The sequence below is a fragment of the Rhinopithecus bieti genome, unplaced genomic scaffold (genome assembly GCF_001698545.2).
Source record: "Rhinopithecus bieti isolate Rb0 unplaced genomic scaffold, ASM169854v2 scaffold_22436, whole genome shotgun sequence".
Lineage (NCBI taxonomy): Eukaryota > Metazoa > Chordata > Mammalia > Primates > Cercopithecidae > Rhinopithecus > Rhinopithecus bieti.
This window is the reverse complement of record NW_016810644.1, coordinates 768,889-790,709: the sequence shown is the minus strand read 5'-3', so window position 1 is coordinate 790,709 and position 21,821 is coordinate 768,889. Positions and strand designations below refer to the sequence as shown.

Below are 21,821 nucleotides of genomic sequence, written 5' to 3'. Positions count from 1 at the left end.
CCCAGTCCAGTCCCCACCCCAACCCCTGAACCCCCAGCCCAGTCCAGTCCCGCACCAGCATGGTGTTGGGCACGTCCAGTGCCAGGAGCTCCTGCGTCAGGGCTGCATCATTGGCGCTCAGGGCACTGGCCAGGAGCTTGACCACGTGCAGCCGCGTGTTGCCCAGAGGCGGAGCCAGCATGCCCCACGTCATCTGTAGCGGCTCCAGCTGCAGATACAGGGAGCCCTGGTTCCCAAGGGCTGCGCTTCCTGCTTCCCCCGCCTCCCCGCGGACCACAACCCCCGCCCCTGACCTTGGGAGGCTCCAGCAGGAGCTGGTGGAAGCAGCTGAGCCGCGGGCGCAGGGCGTGCAAGGCGCCCACACTGGACACAGTGCTTTCCAGGGCTCCCTGGGCCAGGAACTCCAGCTGCCCATCCACACTGCTGAAGAAGTTGTTCACAGTCATGGACTCGGACCTGCAGCAGGGCAGGGTCGAAGGCAGAGTGAGCCTAGATGGCCTGTGTGCCCACACAAGAGCAGGTGCAAGGACTGAGTCTGCAGGGTCTGGAGGAAGAGGAGCCACACGCCCCAGTGCCGCTCTCTTCTGAGGCCCTTCAGACAATGCCTGGCTGGGGTGGGGTGGGGTGGGGAGCTCACCAGGTGGCAGCATTGGCAGTCCACTGTGGGGGCACAGGTGAGGGATGAGGGTGGGAAGGCACACCCAACAAGCTAGAGGCCTATATGGTAAGGCAGGGACACGGGGGCCTGAGGTCCCTCCCAACACAAACTGCAGCAGTGGCCTCAGCCTCAGCGCCCTCATTTGTCAAACAAGACAGGAAGATTCCATTCCTCCCTCTGGCCCGTACTGCCCACTGCACAGGGAGCACAAGCGGCCACCAGAGCAAGGCGCCACTTGGAGGCGGCGGTTTCACTTGGTGGACACTGAGACCCACCTCTGAGGGGCCAGAGAGTCCCAGGGGATGGGCAGCATGCATGGTCTGTGGCCCATATCCCTCACCTCGGCCTCCTGGGCTCCAGCAGGGTCAGGAGCACCTGGATCCCACTGACGATAACAGACTGGCTCTGCTCCACCTCGAACATGTTGCTTAAGAGCTGCTCAATCGTCTCCTGCCTATGGGGGTGGGGGCGGGGGTCAGGGTGAGGGGCCAGGGGCCCAGGGCATCCCCAAGTCAGCTCCCCCCAGCCTTAGCTTCGCCCGCACACCCACTTCTCCAGAGTGGCCAGCAGCTGGTCAGGCTCTGGGCTGTCCTGGACTTGGATCATCTGCTCCCGGCTCAGGCGGACGATGTCACACAGGGACTGGGATGCGTTGGAATGTTGCTGGGATGGGGAGAGACAGGTGAGGATCCTGGTTGGGCCACCGGGCCCTCTGTAGCCTGGTGCTGGAAGCCCCTCCCCCAAGCTGACCCTCCAGGGAAAAACGGTCACCCAGACACAGGGACACATGTTACGAAGGAGGGGGCACAGAGGCACCAACTGCTGCAGGGAAGATGGTGGAGAGAACAGGAACCCAGGAAGGCTCCCCAGGACAGGAGGTATCCACAGAAGGCCCGCGAGCTCGCACACAGGGCCGGCAGCACTGCCCGCAACGACCCAGACAGCTTTGACTGATGAGTGGGTATGCCCAACCTGGTCTGTCCCCACAGGGGAGGGCTAATCCGCCAGAAAAAGGAGTGAAACTGATCCACGCAACCACGTGAATGAGCCACAAAAACAGCAAAACTGACCCACGCAACCATGTGAATGAGCCACAAAACAGCGAAACTGACCCACACAAGCACGTGAATGAGCCACAAAAACAGTGAAACCGATCCACGCAACCACGTGAATGAGCCACAAAAACAGTGAAACTGATCCACGCAACCACATGAAAGAGCCACAAAACATCATGCTAGAGAAAGAAACCAGACACAGACCACATGGTGTATGATCCCACTTATACGAAATGTCCAAAGACAAATCCAGAGACAGAATAGTCTGGTGGTTGCCAGGGGCTGAGAAGAGAAAGGGAAAAATTGGGAGGGGCTGCTAATGAATACAGGGTACCTTTTTTTTCTTTTTTCTGGAGAAAAGGTCTCGGCTGGGTGTGATGGCAAATGTCTATAATCCCAGCACTTTGAAAGGCCGAGGTGGGAGCACCACTTGAGCCCAGGAGTTTGAGACCAGCCTGGGCAACATGGCAAAACTCCATGTCTACAAGTACAAAACAATTAGCCAGGAATGCTGGTACGCGCCTGTAGTTCCAGCCACTCATGTGGCGGAGGCAGGAGGATCGCTTGAGCCCAGGGGGTCAAGGCTGCAGTGAGGCAAGACCACACCACTGCACTCCAGCCTGGGACCACACCACTGCACTCCAGCCTGGGATCACACAACTGCACTCCAGCCTGGGCAACGGAGCAAGACTCTGTCTCAAAAAAAAAAGAAAAAAAAAAGGTTCGGCCTCTACATCACCCCAGGCTGGAGTGCAGTGTTATCATTGTAGCTCGCTGCAGCCTTGGACTCCTGGGCCCAAGAGATCCTCCTGCCTCAGACTCTTGAGGAGCTAGAACTACAGGTGTGCACCACCAATGCCAGCTAAGTTTTAATTTTTTGTAGAGACAAGGTCTTGCTATATTGCCCAGGCTAGTCTCAAACTCCTGGGCTCAAGCAATCCTCCAGCCTCACCTGCCAAAACGCTGGGATTACAGGCAGGACTTGTTTTTTGGAGTGATAAAAAATAATCTAAATTCAACAAGATGATGAACAACGCTGTGAATACACTAAAAGCACTGAACTGTAAGCTTCGGTGGGTGAGTCGTACGCTGTGTAATTTATATTTCAGTAAAGCTGCTACAAAAGAGAAAAGCATAAGCAGAGCTGAGTCTAACCCAACGGGCAGCCGCCAGGGCTTGGTTGTGTTGCTCCTGGGCCATGCCTCAGGGCCCTCACGGGGACAGGCCCCAGCCTGGGTGAGCCCAGAGCCATTATCTCTGCTCTGCAAGCCTATACGCCTCTCAGAAGCAGAAGCTGGCATGGGGAGGGACATGTTGCTCCCGGTGGCCTCGGACATCTGAGGCTCTTGACAAACACCTACTCTACACTAGGCCCTGCGCTGGGCACCAGGACAGAGATGGAGACACATGGATGTGGGGCCCCCCCCAGAACTAAAGGGGAGGATGTGAGAGTCCTTGAAAGCAAGGCTGCTGGGTGGACCCTTAGAAGGACATCGAGGGGTTCAATCAGGCAGGAGACAGGGAAAAAGCTGCCAGGCCCAGCAACAGCACAGGTCAGGGTGGGCAGGGAAGGATGTGGGGCCAGGGCTGAGACAGGTGATGAGGAGGGCCCCTCCCTACAAGGCATTATGTGCCAAGTTCCTGGGTCATGAAAAAAACCTTTCCAGCACTTTCGGAGGCCCAAGTGGGAGAATGATTTGAGTCAAGTTTCCTTTCTTTTCTCAAAGGGCATGGATATACCTGGTTCTCAAGGCTCTCTTTTCTCACCAATTTCTTTTTTTTCCTTTTTTGAGACAGGGTCTGTCACCCAGGCTGGAGTGCAGGCTGGAGTGACTCACTGTAGCCTTGACCTCCCAGCTCAAGCAATCCTCCTACCTGAGTTTCTCAAGTAGCTGGGACTACAGGTGTGCAACACCACACTTGACTAAGTTTTTATGTAGAAACGAGTGTCACTATGTTGCCCAAGCTGGTCTCAAACTCATGGGCTCAAGAATCCTCCCACCTTGCCCTCCCAAAGTGCTGGAATTACAGGCTTGAGCCACCGCGTCCAGCCCCAATTCCTCTTTTAAAAGCGGGGAGCTGGACATGGGGAACGGACTCTAAGGGGAAGCTGCAGGGGCACTGGCAGCACTCACATTCTCATCCTTCGACGGGTGGATCTGCTCAATCAGCCGCTGGACGATCTTCTCCTCGTTGAGCCACTGAGGGTGAGAAGGCGGGGGCTGCATCACCATCCACCGCGCCCAGCCCCCCACCCCCAGAGGAGCCGGCCCTGCTCACATTGACAACGTCCTGCCTCAGCTGGGGCCGCTCCACACAGGTAAGCAGGCGCAGCAGCAGGTCCATGATGGCCGAGGTGCCGATGTGCTGCAGCAGCAGGTCCACGAAGTCATCCTTCTTCCGCAGAAAGGACACAAGCTGGGGGCACATGGGCTGCGTCATGCACAGGGCCTGACCCAGCTGCCACCCCCAAGCCCACGGTGGCATCAGGGTGGGGGCCAGGGCACCTGGTCCGTCTTGCGGTTGATGAGGATGCCCATGACCTTGCTGAAGAAGCTGGCCAGCAGTGGGTTGAGGCTGCCGGTGCTCTGCAGGAAGCCGTAGAGCCGGTTCAGGAGGGACTCATCAGCACCCAGGGCGTCATTGATCTGCGGTACGTCTGAGGTCAGAATCTCGCAGGCCACACTGGGGTACCTGGGAGGCAAGCACAGGCGGGTGGGGGCTCAGGTTGGGGTAGGGGCAAGGCTCTACCCTCTTCTCTGCACCGGGCACTGGGTTCCTGGGGCCGCAGAGACCCCATCCAGGAAGGGGAAAGGGCACGACAAGGCAGAGGACAGGGCTGATGCAGAAATAAGGGCCCACACCAGGCCTCCCCTACCCTGCTAACACCCAGCCGCCCCATCCTAGGCTCCTCACCACCCCCGAGACAAGCCTGGTCCTGAAGCTCCTGTGCTCCCCAACCCCCCAACAGCTAACACTCATCCCTTCTGAGTCTCAGCGGCTTCACCTGCAGCCCGTACACTGCCCCAGCCCGTACACTGCCCCAGTCCCGCTGACTCCTGGAACCTCGCTCAACTTCCAACCCCACCTCCTGCCTCCCTCCTCCAAACTCTCATGTGGTGCCTGACAGCTCCAAGACAAGAGCCACCCCAGCAGCATGCCACTCAAGGCCCTGAGGGGCCACAGTCTGCTCTAGGACTGTGGGGAGGTGCCCCTTGGGAGGCCAAGGCGGGCCTATCACTTGAGGTCAGGCGTTCGAGACCAGCCTGGGCAACATGGCGAAACCCCGTCTCTACTAAAAATACAAAAATTAGCCAGGTGTGGTGACTTATAGTCCCAGCTATTGAGGAGGGTGAGGCAGGAGAATCACTTGAATCCGGGAGGCAGAGGTTGCAGTGAGCCACTCATGCCACTGCACTCCAACCTGGTGACAGAGTGAGTCTCCAAAAACAAACAAAAAAAAGTGTCTTTTGAGTGTCACTTGGATTAAAAAATAAGTAATCTTACAGCGTCTTCAATAGCAGACAAATGTTTCACAAACACACAAAAAAACTTTTTAATAAAAAATAAATAAAATAAAAAGCATCGAATAAAGAGAAAAACCAGCCGGGCATGTTGTCACACACTTGTGGTCCCAGCTACTCGGGAGGCTGAGGCGGGAGGATCGCTTGGGCCTGTGACTTTGTGGCTCCTGTGACTGTGCCACTGCCCTCTTTGGTCTGCACCTGGTGAGCTGTGAGGCCTTGTGCAGGGGCCTGGCTGCTCCCTGCCTTGCTTTCCCGATCCCCAAATTGGAGTTTACTGATACTGACGCATTTCAGGGTAGCTGTGAGGCTTGCGTAGTGAACGTATGTGTGATGCTGATAGGGACGGGCTGGCCAGGAGCTGGGGAACTCACTTGTAGCGAAGCCGCTCCTCACCGCTAGCTGGCGGCTCCTGGGTGACCCAGGCCACCATGGCCTGCAGGTGGGGTGGCTGCAGCAGGAAGTCCAGCAGCTTGCGGTTGACCACCTTGCACTCCTGCAGCACGTCTTCCTCGTCCAGCAGCTCGGGCAGGCTCAGGTCCTCCCGCTCCAGCAGCGTGTCCAGGTGTGAGCTTGTGTGCAGGTCAAACTTCCAAAACATGGCGCCCTACAGGCATGGACACAACCAGCGCCGCGTCAGACGCCCCAGGGGAGTTCCTGCTGGACGAGGGGCTGACCACAGGGGCTGAGTGCCCACCTTGGGCACAGCCTCTCCCCAAGACCCAGCCCTCTCCCTCACACTGAGCCCAGCCCCACCCTGGGACTGCCCGCAGGCTCAGTGCCTCCATCACTCATGCTTAATAAGGCTCCCACCGAGTACCAGGCTCCTACAGCTGCCCTCAAGCCCACCCCTCTTCCCCACCTCCAGCCTCCAGGCCGCCTTGCCTGAGGTCCAGGGGGTCACTTCACACCCGAGGCCTCAGGCCTGGTAAAGTCCCCAGTGTGGACTGTGTGCAGGGCACGCGAGGAGAGGCTGGACACTGTGCACTGAGGGGCCTCGGGCCCTGTCTCCCCATGAGGGTCTGGGTCCACTATCCCTACTTTTGGGTGGGACACTGCAGGGGCAGGGCCTGAACCTCTGGCTTCAAATTTGCTTCAACCTGTATTTGTTCAACAAAGTCAAACGCCCGATGACTTTCAGCACACGGCTGCTGCTTGGCCCAGCAAATCACCCAAGGCTGCGTGGGAGGCATGGGGCGGTGGCAGGCGGAAGAGAGGAAGTCTGTGCGTCTCCAGGCTGTGGCCGTTGCCTGGACACCACTCACACACAAACACACCCCAACCATCCTCTCACCCAGCACCTGGGCTGGAACAAGGAAGAGGAAAAGTTGGAAGGGAGGAGCTCCCAGAATAGTCACTGACCAGGACCTGAAGGAACCCAGGGTGGGATAGACAGATTCTGCAGAGGAAGAACAAAGCTAGCAACACCCAGCCCTGACCCTGTCCCCATCTGGAGCTGGCTCCCGCCCTCTGGAGGACAGTGTCTGGTTCCTTGGCCTGGTTCCAGCCCCTAAACACTCGCACAGGAACTCACTGGCACTAAGGACACATACACAGAGCATTAACAGGATGCCAGGCAACCCCATTCTGAGCCCCTGCCCTGTACTATGTCACTGCTCCACAGAGCCCTACAAAGCCTCCACACAGACCTTCCACTGCAGAGCTCACTTGTGACATGTGCTCTCGGCACCTGGTGACAACGGTCCTGGCTCTGCATGTGTGCTGTACGCACGATGTCCGAGCTCACCAGCAGCCCCCAAGCAAGCTGCCATCACCCCGTCACAGAGGACAAGGGGCACCCAAAGCCCAGTAAGTCAGGCGGCATCCTGGCACCTCAAAGGCCATCTGGTCCCAGCAGACAGCCTTTGTGGAGTTCTCATCAGTTAAGACACTGACCAGAGCTCAGGCTCGTCACCGGCCTCCTGACAACCCTATCACCAGCTAAGGCCACTGCCCCCCCCCAACTCCAAAGCATGCTGGGAACAGAGCAGAGCCGGCACAGGAGGCCGGGGTGCCTCTCCTGCAGCCCCTCACCGCCGTCACTCCCAGGCACAGATACTAGTCCCTTTCCTCCAACGCCTTTCTGCAGCTTCTTCCAGTTCCGTCATTCCCTTAGCACAGGCCTCTACCATGTCCTCGAGCCCCTCTGATCTGTCACCTCAGTGCCCACCAGCCCCCAGGCCTGACTCAGTCCCAGACCCCAGGGAAGACACAGGGAGACATGGAGCACGAGGCTCAGGGAAGAGACTTCGTCCGAGCTTAGGGGAGCAGTCCGGGCTGACAACAGGCAGCACAGAGTCCCACACATGGCCTCAGGCAGGTCAAACGCTGCCTGGGCCTCCTTTCCTCTCCTTCCTGCCCAACTTGAAGCCAGGCCAGCCTGGGGCCAGGATCTCCTCGCTCATCCACCCTGACCACCCTAAGGCTGGGCTCAGCTCGGGAGGCTGCAGTCCAGACCTCGCTCCCAGGCTGCCGGTCTGCCTCGGTGACTCCGGGCTGGCAACAACCTTGATATGACACTATGGGTCCCTAAACCTGGCCAATGACATTTGAGAGTGGAGCAGAGGGAAGAGTTCTGTGACCAATGACAGTCACAGCAGCAGCGGGAGGACTGGGGGAGACAGCAGCAGCCTCCAGGCATTTGAACCCCTGCTCCTCTGGGGGGTCTGCCAGGTCCCAGTCCACAGCACCAGTGACTCACCTCTTACCCCTCACCAGTCCACTTTTCCCAATAATCCTTTTACTTTGAGACAGAGTCTCACTCTGTCACCCAGGCTGGAGTGTAGTGGCACAATCTAGGTTCACTGCAACCTTCACCCCCCGGGTTCAGGCGATTCTCCTGCCTCAGCCTCCCCAGTAGCTGGTACTACATGCATCTGCCACCACACCCAGCTAATTTTTGTATTTTAGTAGAGATGGGGTTTCACCATGTTGGCCAGGCTGGTTTCGAACTCCTAACCTTGGGTGATCCGCCCACCTGGGCCTCCCAAAGTGTTGGGATTACAGGCGTAAGCCACCACACCCAGACTCCCAATATTCCTTCTAGGGTCGGGCGCAGTGGCTCACACCTATAATCCCAGAAGTTTGGGAAGCCCAGGCGGGCAGATCACCCGAGGTCAGGAGTTTGAAACGAGCCTGGCCAACATGGTGAAACTCCATTTCTACTAAAAATACAAAAATTAGCCAAGTGTAGTGTTGGGTGCCTGTAGTCCCAGCTACTTGGGAGGCTGAGGCGGGAGAATCGCCTGAATCCGGGAGTGGAGGTTGCAGTGAACCAAGATTGCGCCACCGCACTCCAGCCTGGGGGACAGAGCAACACTCAGTCTCGGAAAAAAAAAAAAAATTCTTTTAAAGCACAATCATGAGTACCTCTACCTGCTCAGTGATGTGCACTCCACCAAGCCTGCATCCAGGCTCCGATGCCCCTGCCCAGCCAGCTCACCGACTGACCTCCGTGCCCACGGTGACCCCAGTGCCCTGGGGAGGCCGTGCCCCACACCACCTCGCCAGTGCTCCTGGGGCTGCCACTTCAGGTGTCTCCTGCAGAGCCCGTGGCTGCCTGAGGCACAGTGCTGGATGGCTATCCAGAAGGCCCTGCGGGTCTGGGTGGATGGGGGCATCCCAGGCACTCCAGGCAATGGTGTCGATGGTACCGGCCGGGGCGCTCCGGCACCTGCCCTGTGCTGACTGCTCTAAACAGGACTTCACAGCCATTACCTCCACCAACTCTCACAACCACCCTCCAGGGAACCGCCTCATTTTACAGGAGAGGAAACTGAGGCACACTGAAGTAAACGGCCATGCCCCGATCTAGGGGTGGGTGGGCAGTGAAGCCGGCACTCTCAGCCTTTAGAGGTTGAATTCTCAGGGTGCAGAGCCCTTGTCAAGCACAGGGCCTGTGTAGTGGACACTTATGGGATGAACGAGCGAGTTCCGGCTGGGCCGGCTCCAGCACTCACTCTGCCTGAGGGACCAGCCCTGGCCACAGTGACCCCGCCTCTCATCTCAGGGAGGAGCCTGTCATTTCCAGGCCCACCCTGGAGGGACCCGTCTGGATGGTAAGCTCCCTGTCCGCCTCGTCCCCAGCTCCTAGTGCTTACTCAACAGACTCCCCTGGATTCGGGGTGGAGGGCTGTGGTCCTCAGGTCCCTCCCAGACCAGCTGTGACAGCACAGCTCGGCCAGAGACCTGAGTTCTCCTCCAACCAGGCACCACTAGAAATCTAGGGACTTCTTAGGCCTCCCACCCCGACCCAGGCACCACTGACCTCCCCAAACATAACCATTCCACCCCTTTGCCTGCATGACCACCATGTGACAGCAGGTTCCCCACACTCGACTGTAGGTGCCCCTTGGTCGTCCCCCTCCCCGCAGCCATGCAGAGCTTGCTGAAGGTAAAATCAGACCCGCCCTCTCGTCAGGTCAGCGCCTGGGACTCTCAATGGCCTCCCATCCCTACTCGCCCAGGCCACGCTGGCCCTCTGTTTCCAGAACGCACAAAGCTTGGGTCTACCTCAGCAACTCTGTCTTCCTTTTGTCTCACTTCTTCTCATCTTCGGATCTCTTACCAAGCATTCACCTCACAGAAGGGCCTTCCCTGGCCTGCCTGGCTCAAGCAGCCAGCCCCGCCTTTGTCACCACTGTCTCCCTGAGCTGTGCACTCTGACCTGCCGCCTGGAAGCATGTCTATGACACAGCAGTGAAGCGCCGGAGGTACACACTCATGGCTCTACAATGCTTCCTTCAGAACCTTCCTCCTAGGTTACCATGAGCATCTGAGGGCAGCACCTAGCACGGAACCTGGCCCTGGCAATAAATGCTCACAAATATTAGCTGAAAAGTAAACCTCATTTTCACAAGGCCCCAGCTCCTCCCAGGCAAGGAGGCTGCTGCACCTGTCAGGGCGTGGACAAAGTGAAATCACTCCCACTCTGGCCCCTCCCAGCCACTCCTACAGGGTCCCTAAATCAGGAGGTGGGGGAAAGTGCAAGACGGCCCTGGGCAGGCTGGGGAGGCTAGGGCTGGCCCTCACGGCTGACCCAGGCAGGCAATGGGTGTGTATCTTCCCCTGTGTCGAGAGTGATGAAGGCACCACCACCTCACAAGGAAATACAACTATGTCCTTTGCTTGCTCTGAGAACCTCTGTGTAGAGCACAGTGGTAACTCCCCACCTCCCCACTTCTGCCCAGATGCTAGACCTCCTCGAGGGACCATCCCCTACTTCCCATCCCACTTGACGAGGAATGCGACAGGCCGACCACCAAGTGTCCATGTCACAGATGAGAAAACTCAGGCTCAGCAAAGGTGACTCACCAGCGTGCTGACGGCAGCGGGAGGGGGCATGGATTTCCTGATCTGGGTGTACCTGGGACCAGAATAATCTCAAGGGGCAACCGCCAAATTCATCATGACTCTGCCAATTTCCGGCCTAAGGCTGTGGCAAGCGAAGCACCGAGACGTGGCAAGCACACACACAGAGCCTCTTTCTCCGTGGGAGACCAGGCAGGCCGAAAGGCTGACCGCGCCACACCAGCAAAGCCAGTCCCAAGGAACCACACGCCACAGACTTCCACCTACGTGAAGCATCCAGAACAGGCAAATCCATAGAGACAGAAAGCAGATTACAGGCTTTCAGGAGCTGGAGGGGTTTGGGGGACATTCCTGAAAGGAAAGGGTGATTTTAAAAAAGTTCCAAAATCAATTATGGTGATGTTTCCACAATGCTGTGAATATACTAAGAACCACTGAATTGTATACTTTATTTATTATTGTTTTTCTTGAGGCAGAGTCTCGCTCTGTTGCCCAGGCTGGAGTACAATGGCGTGATCTGGGCTCACTGCAACCTCCAGTTCCCGGGTTCACGCAATTCTCCTGCCTCAGCCTCCCGAGTAGTGGGGACTACAAGCGCGCAACACCATGCTCGGCTGATTTTTTTTTTGAGACAGAGTCTCGCGCTGTCACCGAGGCTGGAGTGTAGTGACGCAATCTCAGCTCACTGCAACCTCCGCCTCCCGGGTTCAAGCAATTCTCCTGCCTCAGCCTCCTGAGTACCTGGGATTATAGGCATGCGCCACCAGGCACAGCTAATTTTTTTTTTGTATTTTTTTTTTTTAATAAAGACGGGGTTTCACCGTATTGGCCAGGCTGGTCTTGAAGTCCTGACCTTGTGATCCGCCTGCCTCGGCCTCACAAAGTGCTGGGATTACAGGCATGAGCCACCATGCCCGGCCTAATTTTTGTATTTTTTTTTAGTAGAGATGAGGTTTCACCACGTTGGCCAGGCTGGTCTTGAATGCCTGACCTCAAGTGATCCGCCTGCCTCAGCCTCCCAAAGTGCTAGGCTTATAGGCGTGAGCCACCACTCCTGGCTGTATACTCTAAATGGATGAACTGTATGGAAAACCTCAATAAAAACTGTTGCAAAAAAAAAAAAAAACCTGCCTCAGGCCATCGGCCATGGCAGGGCCAGAGCCCGGGCCAGGCTCAGGCCTTGTACTATGCCCCAGCGTCCACAGAGTGAAGCTGCCAAGGCTTCCCCCTGGGGCACTCACCCAGGTTACCTCTTCCCCATCCCTCACCACCAACAGCCCTAAGCTAGGTGAGCCACTCCACTATGGGGGCAGGATAGGAGCAGCATCAAGCCCGCATCTGTAGAAAATCCATGAACCCGAACTTGCAGACACTTGTCTCAGCTCCACAGCAAGACCAAGTGAAGAATTCTTATTATTCCGACAGTTTCATGTGGAAAAGGGGCCCAGAGTGGCAGAGCCACATGGCTAGCAAGAGGCTTCCAGTATGCCCTGGTCTCTAAACAAGAGGCAGAAATTCTCATACTGAGGTCCACCGTTCACTTCCAAGATACCTGATTAAAGGGCACAGGCCATAGCCCTCGGCCCCCAAACCTCCTACCCCTGCTACAGACTAACCCTCTGCTTTGGGGATGGTAAGCATCAGGCTTCCCCTCCAAACCCAGCTCCCCAGAGAACTGGGGCAGGGGCTGCCAGAACGAGACAGAGGGTGCTTGCTGGTGCGTGGCATCCAAGAACCTTGGCCCCGAGAACCCAGACAGTCCCTTGAACTCTCCCCCTCAAGTGGCTCCTCTGAAAACCAGAGTAGACGGAAAGGCTCAAACGCAATCGGGTGGTCGACACTCTACAAACCTCAATTCTCAGACTCTAAACAGAATGAAGATGCAAATACGGAAGAACAGAAAAAAAGAGAAAAAAAAACTTTCTCCCACCACAAACTCTGAATGCACTATGGCCTGAAGCCCTCTCAGTCCCCTCTCCCAACTTAATGAAGCCTGCTAGAACCCCTGGGAATGGGGCAGGAGAGGTGGGTTTCACGCTCACTCTCTAACTAGGTGAACCTGGGCAGGCCCTTGACTTCTCTGAGTCTCGTTTCCTCATCCGTGAAAACGAGACACAGCCCACCAGGGCGGGCTGCTGTGAAAAGGCACAGAGCTAAAGCAGGTGGCCCTGACACAGCAGGAGCTCGGCAGGTGCAAGTCCCTTCCGGTCCAACCCTAAGGCCACGTCCAGACGCTTCCTGGCAGGACAGGTAGGGACCGTCACTACCCCAAAGGTGATGGTGCTAAACATAGAGGGGCAGGAGAAAGACTCTACCCATTTGCCTAAGTGACTCAAGTACTTTTCCTCAGACTATTCGGATACTACTGCAGGCGCCATGCACCCCGCCACCCCCATTCTTTGCAACTTTTAGCAACTTCAAGAAAGCGGAAGTGACTACCACTAGTTTTTAGCTACCGTTTGAAAACCAAGAGTCTGGCTGCAAACGGAAGAAGGGGAAATTGTAAATGAGAAAGGAAGCCATTAAAAACGAAAACTACCTCTGCCGTTCTCCCTCCACCAGCTCTGCACTATTGCCTCTGGTTTCTTATTTTGCTGTGGTGTTCTAGGGCCTTCAACACCAGGCACCCCTCAAGGGCCTAACAGCCCCTTCCTTCCCCTGCTTGGACAGGCACTAACTGCGGCTCCCACAAAGCCATCCCCACTGCTGCAGGCATCCGTCCAAACACAGCTCTGCCGCCAGGGGACTGATGGGCCCACGCTTCATCTGTGACCCCTCCTCAACCAGCGCTGACCCATGAGCACCCAGAAATGGAGGCCAGGGCACAAAGGCCCCGGGGGCCTCTAGAGACAGCCGCCTGAGCTGCCCCCACGCTCAGCAGAAGTTCCAACGCCTGGACCCCTGGCCAGTACCCTAGGAAGGGAAAGAGCCTGCTACCAGCAGGTTGGCCAGCACCCAGCTCCTTAAAGGGCCCAGAGTCCCGAGGACAGCAAGACCATCTCCCTCTAATGTCCCCCAAGCCTCCGTCAGCTCTCAGCCAAATCTGAAAGGGGTTTGGGAACACCCAATTCCAGGGACGCAGTGACAGTAATGGCCACCCCACCACCTCTGAGCAGGACCTATGGGGTGTGCCGGCTGCAGAACCCAGCACCACCCACTCAGCAAGCAGGAATCAGGGACACCAATTTGGTAGAAGGGGACCTGTCCAAGACCCAAGATGATGATGAGCGAGGGCTTTCCTGTGGCTTGGGAAAGCCTTGGGGAGGGTCCCCACTTAAAGAGGACCCTCAGTGGCTCCCCCTCTGGCCCGAGAAGCACACCCTCCCAAGGGAGCTGGCAGCCCTGGTCCAACCCCAGGGGATGGAATAACTGGGAAACAGAAGAGTCTAGAAACACTGGCCAAGGACTGGGACGGGGACTTGAACGCCCACATTCAGATCGTCTCCTGAACCGGCCACAGGTTTAAAAGAAAAAAAGGAAAAGACCAACAAACAGATTTTGAAATAGTTCTTTGGAAAAACAGAATGGGGCAGAGTTAGTGTTACAATGTGATCCGAAGTCAGAAAAGCTTGCATTCCCATTTTACCTCCCCAAACTGAAATCTCTGTGGCCTAGACCAAGGATCTCACCCCACCGAGCCCCAGTTTCCTTCTCCGGGAAATACCTCACAGATGGGGCTACTGTAAGGCAGCACCCTGTGGAGAAAGACCCACAAAACTGGCGTGCAAAGGAAAAACCACGGTTTGGTATGGAAAGGCGGGTGAGCCCCACCAAGCCGGGTGCCGAGTGATTCCTACTCTGGGAAGGCCTCTCACTCTCACCAAAGCTCCCTGGCCTCTCTCACCTCATCTCTTGCTATCTCCCGCGTGGGTGCCACACCTGACTGCCCTCGGCCCGCACTGGGCCGCTCCCTCCTCCTTCCCTGAGCTCTTCGAGCCTGACTAGCTCCTCCTGGGTCCTTCAGGCCCCCACACAGACACCACTTCCTCCAGGGAGCCTCCCCACTGCATCTGTGTTAGGGGCCTGCTCCACACTGCTTCCACAGCATGCCACAGTCACCCTAGGACAGCACATGAGCCTCGGCTCTGTGACAGGATGTACCTGTTCAGTCATCTGCCTCCCCCTGAAACATGCTGACTTCCCAGGATCTAGCGTAAGGCCAGGCCCAACTAAAGCTACTTGCTGAATTAATGAAAACTGAAGCCACAGAAAGGTGTTCTGTTAAGATCACTGGGCCGCACATCCCAGAAAAAAAAGGGGGGGAGGGGTACCAGACAAGCAGATTCTCCTCTAATGGAAAGAAACAGTAGATGAACCAACAAAAGCTAACGGCCACAAAGATGGTGGCAACTCGCAATACACAACTCAACAACACACAGCTCATGAGTCACAACAGAGCAAATGAGCCACAACGACACACAACACCCCAGCAGTGGAGCAAAGCTCTCCTCCTCTGCGCTGCCCACATTTGGGCTGGACAGTTCTTTTTGGTGCTGGGACTGCCCGTGCATTAGAGGACACTTAGCAACATCCCTGGCCTCCACCTCCACTCACAGATACCAGCAGCACTCCCCCCAGTTGGAACAACCAAAAATATCTCCAGATATCGCCAATTGTCCCCAGCTGAGAACCACTGCAACAGACACTCCCAAATCAAATAACAATCGAAAGAACGGCCAGATATGGTGTCCCACACCTATAATCCCAGCTCTCTGGGAGACTAGGCAGGAGGACTTGCTTGAGCCCACAAGTTCGAAATCAGCCTGGGCACCACGGCAGGGCACCATAGCAAGACCCAGTCTTTACAAAAAATACAAACATTAGCCGGGCGTGTACAAAAAATACAAAAATTGAGCAAGCATTGCAGCACGTGCCTGTAGTCCCAGCTACTCAGGAGGCTGAGGTGGGAAGATCACTTGAGTCCAGGAGTTCAAGGCTGCAGTGAGCAATGATTAGACCACTGCACTCCAGGCTGGGCAAAGGAGCAAAACCCAGTCTCAAAATCATCACCATCATCCAAAGAGCTACCGATTGCAGAGCACAATGTACCTTGCATTCTGCCACAGGCTTCTACAAACCTTGCACTTAATCCCTAGAACTACCCTCTGAGGAGAGCAGTCTGCTATCCCCACTTACAGATGAACAACAACCTGTCCAAGGTCTCACCACTGGGAAAGGCAGAAGCCAGACTCGGCCTAGGTCTGTCTGACAAAAGGTCCTCTAACAATTAGCTGGACTGCCTTCTCATGATCCCAATCCCAGAACTAGAGTTAGGTGGTCTCATGTAACTTATGCAAAATGATACATGTTGGGCAAAAGTTAAAAAAAAAAAAAAAAAGCATAACATTTTAAACAGCACAAGCAGCTCCAACAGCCATTCCACCACTAGTAAGCACACGTGGCCGGGCGCCGTGAGCATTTCCACGTGTGTTGTGCATGGATGTAAACCAAGTCCTCATCACGGGTTATTCAGGCCATCTCCAGTCCTTGCTGCATTTGCAGGGCACGGTGATGGCTAGCTCCTCGCCCTTGGGCTGGATGAAATCCCACTGCAGTTTCTCTACAACTGTGAACCCAGTACCGCACCTGACAGTCTACGCAGCTTCCTTTACTGAGACATCTTGCCTTTCAGGTGGGTGTTTATGGTCATGTCTGTGTGTACAAAGAGCCAGCAAGAAAGACCCCAACCAGAGGTCCCATTCAAGGCCTGGACAAGCACCCCAGGCCGAGCTACTCTGCCCCTCACCCTCCCAACACATCTTCACTCAGGACTCCGACCTTCCTTCCTTGACATATCCGCACGTGCTGCGCCTTCCCCCCCGGAAGGCCCTTCTTCCCACTCTCCATCTGTCACCTCCTACTCATCCTTCCTAGACAGAAAACCCATCCAGCCAGCCAGTCTCACCAGTGCCTTGCGCTCTGTGGCCCCCTGCAGCGCCCTAAGTTACCTCCATCACAACACACAGGAATTGTGACTGTCCGGCTCTGCCTTTGTCCCCCCCTCCAGGGACCGGCCCCACCTCCAGGGCAGGGCCTAGGGCTGATGATCCCTCCTCGGAGCCCAGCGCCAGGCGCCCTGCCTGCCCTCAGCAGGCTTCATCTCACTGAAGCAGGCCCGAGTGGTGGCTGCTCCAGAGAAGCCCCGCTCCCAGGTCCCTCGCACAAGAAACCGGAGGCGGGAGAGGGTCGGTCAAGGTGAAGACAAGCCCCGCTCCTCCAGTCCTGAGCTCCGGGGTGACAGGCAACGGATCTAAGGAGGCTGCGCCGCGGAAGAGGCGGCGGGGCAGAGATTGGGGCGAGAGAGATGGGTGTAAGCGGGCAAAGTCCAGGGTAACCAGGGGTAAAGACTCCTGGGGAGCCGGGGGACCGGCCAGAGAGGCAAGAGAGCGGAGCTGAGGCTCAGGGACTGGGGAGCGCAGCTGCAAAGAGAGCGGGTGGGAAAAGGCCGAGGGCAAGAAACTGAGACGTGGGTGGCGGGGGAGCTGAGAAGAGACTAACAGACTGGAGAGGGTCGAGGGGAAGAAACGGGGGCCCGTGGAGAGGGAACCCGAAGGAAGGAGGGAAAGGATTCCAAGCGGAAAAGACCGGCGGGGGTCCGGAGAGGGAAAAGCCTGAAGGAACGCGGAGAAGGGAAGACGTGGGGGCCTGGTCCTGGAGAGGGAGGGTCGGGCGACACGGGCCGCTCACCTGCGAGGGGGGGCGGCGGCTCACTCCGGGGCTGCATCCGGGCGCCCCCGCCCGCCGTCCCGGCGGCTCGGCCTGCTGCGGGGCCGGTAAATAAGGCGGGGGCGGCGTGGGGCTGCGCAGGCGCCGGGCTCGCGGGGTCCGCAGGGCGCCGCGGGTCGTGGGGTCCTCTGCGCGCCGGGGTCCTGCCAGAATTGAGGGGGGTCAGCGCGGTTGGGGGTTGCCGGCGGGCCGGGGGTGTCACGAGTCCGCGTAGGCGCCTCCGGGGTCCGCAGGCGAGGTGGGCGCGCCGGCCAAAGCGGGTTGCGGGCGAGCCCGGTCGCGAGGCCCGCGCAGGCGCCTCAGCCGGGAAGACGGGGGAAGTTGCCTCGGTTTCCACAGTCCAACCCAGCGCCCCGCGGGAGGGGAAGACGTCCTCCTCCGCGGACCAAACGAGCCGCAGAGCCGAGCAGCGACCGACGGAAGCCGAGGCCTACTTCCTTAACCGCCCCTTCCCCAAAGCCGCTCAGTCTCCGGGCTCTGCGGCCCGCCTCAGGGCCTCCGCCGCCCGGCTCCCTCCGCCACTATCCCACAATCCCCCTAGCGCAAGACGACGCAGGAAGCCCCGCCCTCCCGCGGCTGTCTCGGTGCGCAGGTGCGGGGGGGGGGGCCGCACGCCTGGGCGGTGCAGTGCGCGTGCGCCCTCCTGCTTCCGACCCCGCCCACTCCTGAACCCCGCCGACGTAGACGCGCTTGCGCCCGTTGGTGCCAACGGTCTGGCCCGGAATAAACCCAGACAGCACAATGAGCCGGAGCTGCGCACCGGCTCCGTTCCAAGTCCCCGTGAATGTTCCGCTCCAGGATTTCCCTTCCCACTCGCTCCGTTTGGAAATCCGTTCGCTCTTATCTCTCCGGCTTTGGCTCCAGGGTCGGTCTCTTGTGAAATCCAGACCTGGTTTACACTCCAGCCAAGGCCAGGCGCCTTAGTCCCGCCCGGCTCTCGTGCTAAGTGGCCTGCGAGCCTCAGGAACCCTCAGTCCTTTCCATTTGCTGGCGATAGCCCCGGCCGGCTGGCTAGTGTTGCCAGTTCCGCCCAAAGCCGCCTCTAATAGCGTCAACTGAAAGAGACCTCCTAGACCTTGTGTCTAGATTGATGAAGGCCCCATGTGGCTTTGGGCCTCAGTTTCCCCAACTTTAATAGGCCCCCCTCCCTGCCCATGTAAGAGGCCTACTGTAAAAATCGTGTGGGCGCGAGGAACTTTTTTTTTTTTTTTAAGATTGCAAATTGGCCGGGCGCGGTGGGTCACGCCTGTAATCACAGCACTTTGGGAGGCCCAAGGCAGGAGGATGGCATGAGTCCAGGAATTCGAGACCACCCTGGGCAGCCTAGGGAAACCCCCGTCTCTACAAAAGAAAATTTAAAAAATTAGTTGGGCATGGTGGCCCGCGCCTGTGGCCTCAGCTATTCGGGAGGCTAAGGCAGGGGAATCGCTTGAGCCCAGGCTGCAGTGAGCCGGATTGCACCAGTGCACTCCAGTCTAGAAGACAGAGCGAGAAACTGCCTCAAAAACAAAGGGCCTGGCGCGGTGGCTTAGGCGTGTACCTGAGCTCAGGAGTTGCAGACTCCACGCCTGTAATCCCAGCACTTTGGGAGGCTGAGGAGGGCGGATTGCGTGAGCTCAGGAGTTCGAGACCAGCTTGGGCAACACGGTGAAACCCCGTTTCTACTAAAATACACAAAAAAAGCCGGACGTGGCGGTGTGCGTCTGTAATCCCAGCTACTCGGGAGGCTGAGGCAGGAGAATTGCTTGAATCCAGGAGGCAGATGTTGCAGTAAAAAAAAAAAAAGGCCAGGGGCGGTGGCTCACGCCTGTAATCTCAGCACTTTGGGAGGCCGAGGCAGGCGGATCACAAGGTCAGGAAATCGAGACCATCCTAGCTAACACAGTGAAACCCCGTCTCCACGGGACTACAGGTGCTCGCCACCACACTTGGCTAATTTTTGTATTTTTAGTAGAGACGGGGTTTCACTATGTTGGCCGGGCTGGTCTCTTGAACTCCTAACCTTGTGATCCGCCTCCCAAAGTGCTGGGATTACAGGTGTGAGCCACTGCGCCTGGCCTAATTATTGTATTTTCAGTAGAGATGGGGTTTCTCCATGTTGGCCGGGATGGTCTCGAACTCCTGACCTCACGTGACCCGCCTGCCTCGGCCTCTCAAAGTGCTGGGATTACAGGCATGAACCGCAGTGCCCAGCCCTGATTCCTTCAACCTTTGTCACTTTCACCAGCATTCACTAATGAACACTTGTCAGCAGTTTGGTTTTTCAGCCATGTCTCTTCCGGTCTCTGCTATTCTAGAGTTTTTGTTGAACACAGTGTTGTTCGGTCCCTGTGTTACCTATTGTTGCATGACAGTCTCAGTAGCGTGTGTCATGTGCACAGTTTGGAGCTGCAGGTATGAAGGTTGGTAAGACTGGTTCTGCTCCCCATCTTTCACGCACCATCTCATAATAAAAGGCAGGTACACATCAATGAAGCCCAACTGTGTTAGCATATTTCAAGTCTCCAGTGGCCTCCCATCCGCCACTGTCCGTTGATCAAATAAAGTCACATAATCCGGCCAGGCTCGGTGGCTCACGCCTGCAATTGCAGCACTTTGGGAGGTCGAGGTGGGTGGATCATGAGGTCAGGAGTTTAAGACCAGCCTGGCCAACATGGTGAAACCCCGTCTCCACTAAAAATACAAAAATTAGCCTGGCGCGGAGGCAGGCGCCTGTAGTCCCAGCTGCTCGGGAGGCTGAGGTGGGAGAACTGCTTGAACCCGGGAGGCAGAGGTTGCAGCGAGCGGAGATCGTGCCACTGCACTCCAGCCTGAGTGACAGAGCGAGACTCCGTCTCGAGAAGAAAAAAAAAAAAAGAGTAAATTCACCCCTTCTTTGCCCTATTGAGATCCTCAATGGATTGGATAATGCCAGCTCACATTGGTGAGGGAAGATCTTTATTCAGTCCGCTGATTCAAATGCTAGTCTATTCCAGAAATACCCTCATAGACACACCCATAATGTTTTACCAGCTATCTGGACATTCCTTAGCCCAGTCAACACCTGATATGAACCATCACAAAGAGGCATTTCCTTTTCCTTTTTTTCTATAGGGATGTTTTGTCTTTTACCCAGCATTTGGCTTCCTTGTTTTTCTCCACAATGTGATGGCATCATTGCCACATTGTTTTAACACAGAGGTCAGGAACTGAGGGATGGGGATGTGGCTATTGTCCCTACCCTTTAAATGGAAGCTGGGAAGTTGTGGGGGCTTTAAGGACTGAAGTCTGGATTTCCACCCAGCAGAACTCACAGATAAACAATTGTGTTTGCATTAGAATTGGAACGTTTTTTTTAAGAGACAGGGTCTGGCTCTGTCGCCCAGGCTGGAGTGCATGGCACGATCACAGATCACTGCAGCCTCGAACTCCTGGGCTCAAGCAGTCCTCTCGCCTCAGCCTCCTGAGTAGCTGGGACTACAATCGGAACTTTTTTCTTGAGACAGGATCTCAGATCCTGCATCTACCTCTCAATTTATCCTGGATTTAGGAAGAGGGGTGATAAAAACCAATCCAAATAGACTCAAAAATCCCCGATGCACAAGAACAATCTACACAAAAGTAATGAGTCTGACATCAAATTGTCCTACGAAACCAGTACACAAGAAACAGGAGGATTGGCCGGACACGGTGGCTCACGCCTGTAATCCCAGCACTTAGGGAGGCCAAGGTGGGTGGATCACGCAGTCAAGAGTTCAAGACCAGCCTGGCCAAGATGGTGAAACCCCGTCTCTACTAAAAATATAAAAATTAGCCAGGCACGGTGGCATGCTCCTGTAATCCCAGCTACTCGGGAGGCTGAGGCAGGAGAATTGCTTGAACTCGGAGGGCACAGGTTGCAGTGAGCCAAGATCGAGCCACTGCACTCCAGCCTGGGTGACAGAGTGAGACTCCGTCTCAAAAAACAAAAAATAAAGAAAGAAATAAAATAAAAAGTAAAAGGAGGATGGCTCTGGAATTAGCCCAGGGGTGAATCCTGGCTGTGAACTTGGTCAGGGCTCAGCCTCCTCTGAGCTCAGCCTCCTCTCTTGAAAAACGACAGCAGTCAAAGCTCTTGTCTGCAAATGACAAAATTTCTTGTAGCTAAACAGAAAAGCAATTTATTAAAGGAGTTGAGGCAGCCCCGACACCCCACCTCCCACCCCAATCCCACATCTCTGAGAAAGCTACAGAATCCGCTTGGTGCTTTGCAGTCAGGAATGAAGCCCACACCCAGCCATAGGCCTGCTCCTGAGACACAGTGCAGCCTCCATCACCGGCACCTGACTCAGACACTCCCGCCAGAATCTCTGCCAGCCCCCTGCAGAAGGCAGGTGTGTGTGCTCCTGCGCTAGCCAAAACGGAACCTGGGCGTGGGCACCTCCACCGCCAGCTCTTGGCCGGAAGACCGGCGGGCTCTGATTGGTAGAGGAGCTAGACCACCAGCGGGTTCTGATTGGTGTACAAAACATGTTCCCAGGGAGAGTTCTGATTTGTGGAGCTAATGTCACATGACTACCCTACAGCAAA

The 21,821-nt window shown here is 56.5% G+C and overlaps 1 protein-coding gene across 1 annotated transcript in view; it reads right to left on the bottom strand.

The window, feature by feature from the left end:
- The window catches only part of PPP6R1 (protein phosphatase 6 regulatory subunit 1), a 16,807-nt gene extending 10,963 nt beyond the window's left edge, over positions 1-5,844 (bottom strand). The window contains exons 1-8 of the mRNA XM_017892525.1: positions 5,612-5,844; positions 4,221-4,407; positions 3,994-4,131; positions 3,849-3,914; positions 1,209-1,321; positions 999-1,112; positions 294-456; positions 56-208 (exon numbers count right to left, since the gene is read on the bottom strand). Of these exons, the coding sequence (XP_017748014.1) occupies positions 56-208; positions 294-456; positions 999-1,112; positions 1,209-1,321; positions 3,849-3,914; positions 3,994-4,131; positions 4,221-4,407; positions 5,612-5,838 (1,161 nt within the window). The 5' untranslated portion in view covers positions 5,839-5,844. The remainder of the gene's footprint in view (positions 1-55; positions 209-293; positions 457-998; positions 1,113-1,208; positions 1,322-3,848; positions 3,915-3,993; positions 4,132-4,220; positions 4,408-5,611) is intronic.
- Between the last annotated feature and the right edge of the window lie 15,977 nt (positions 5,845-21,821).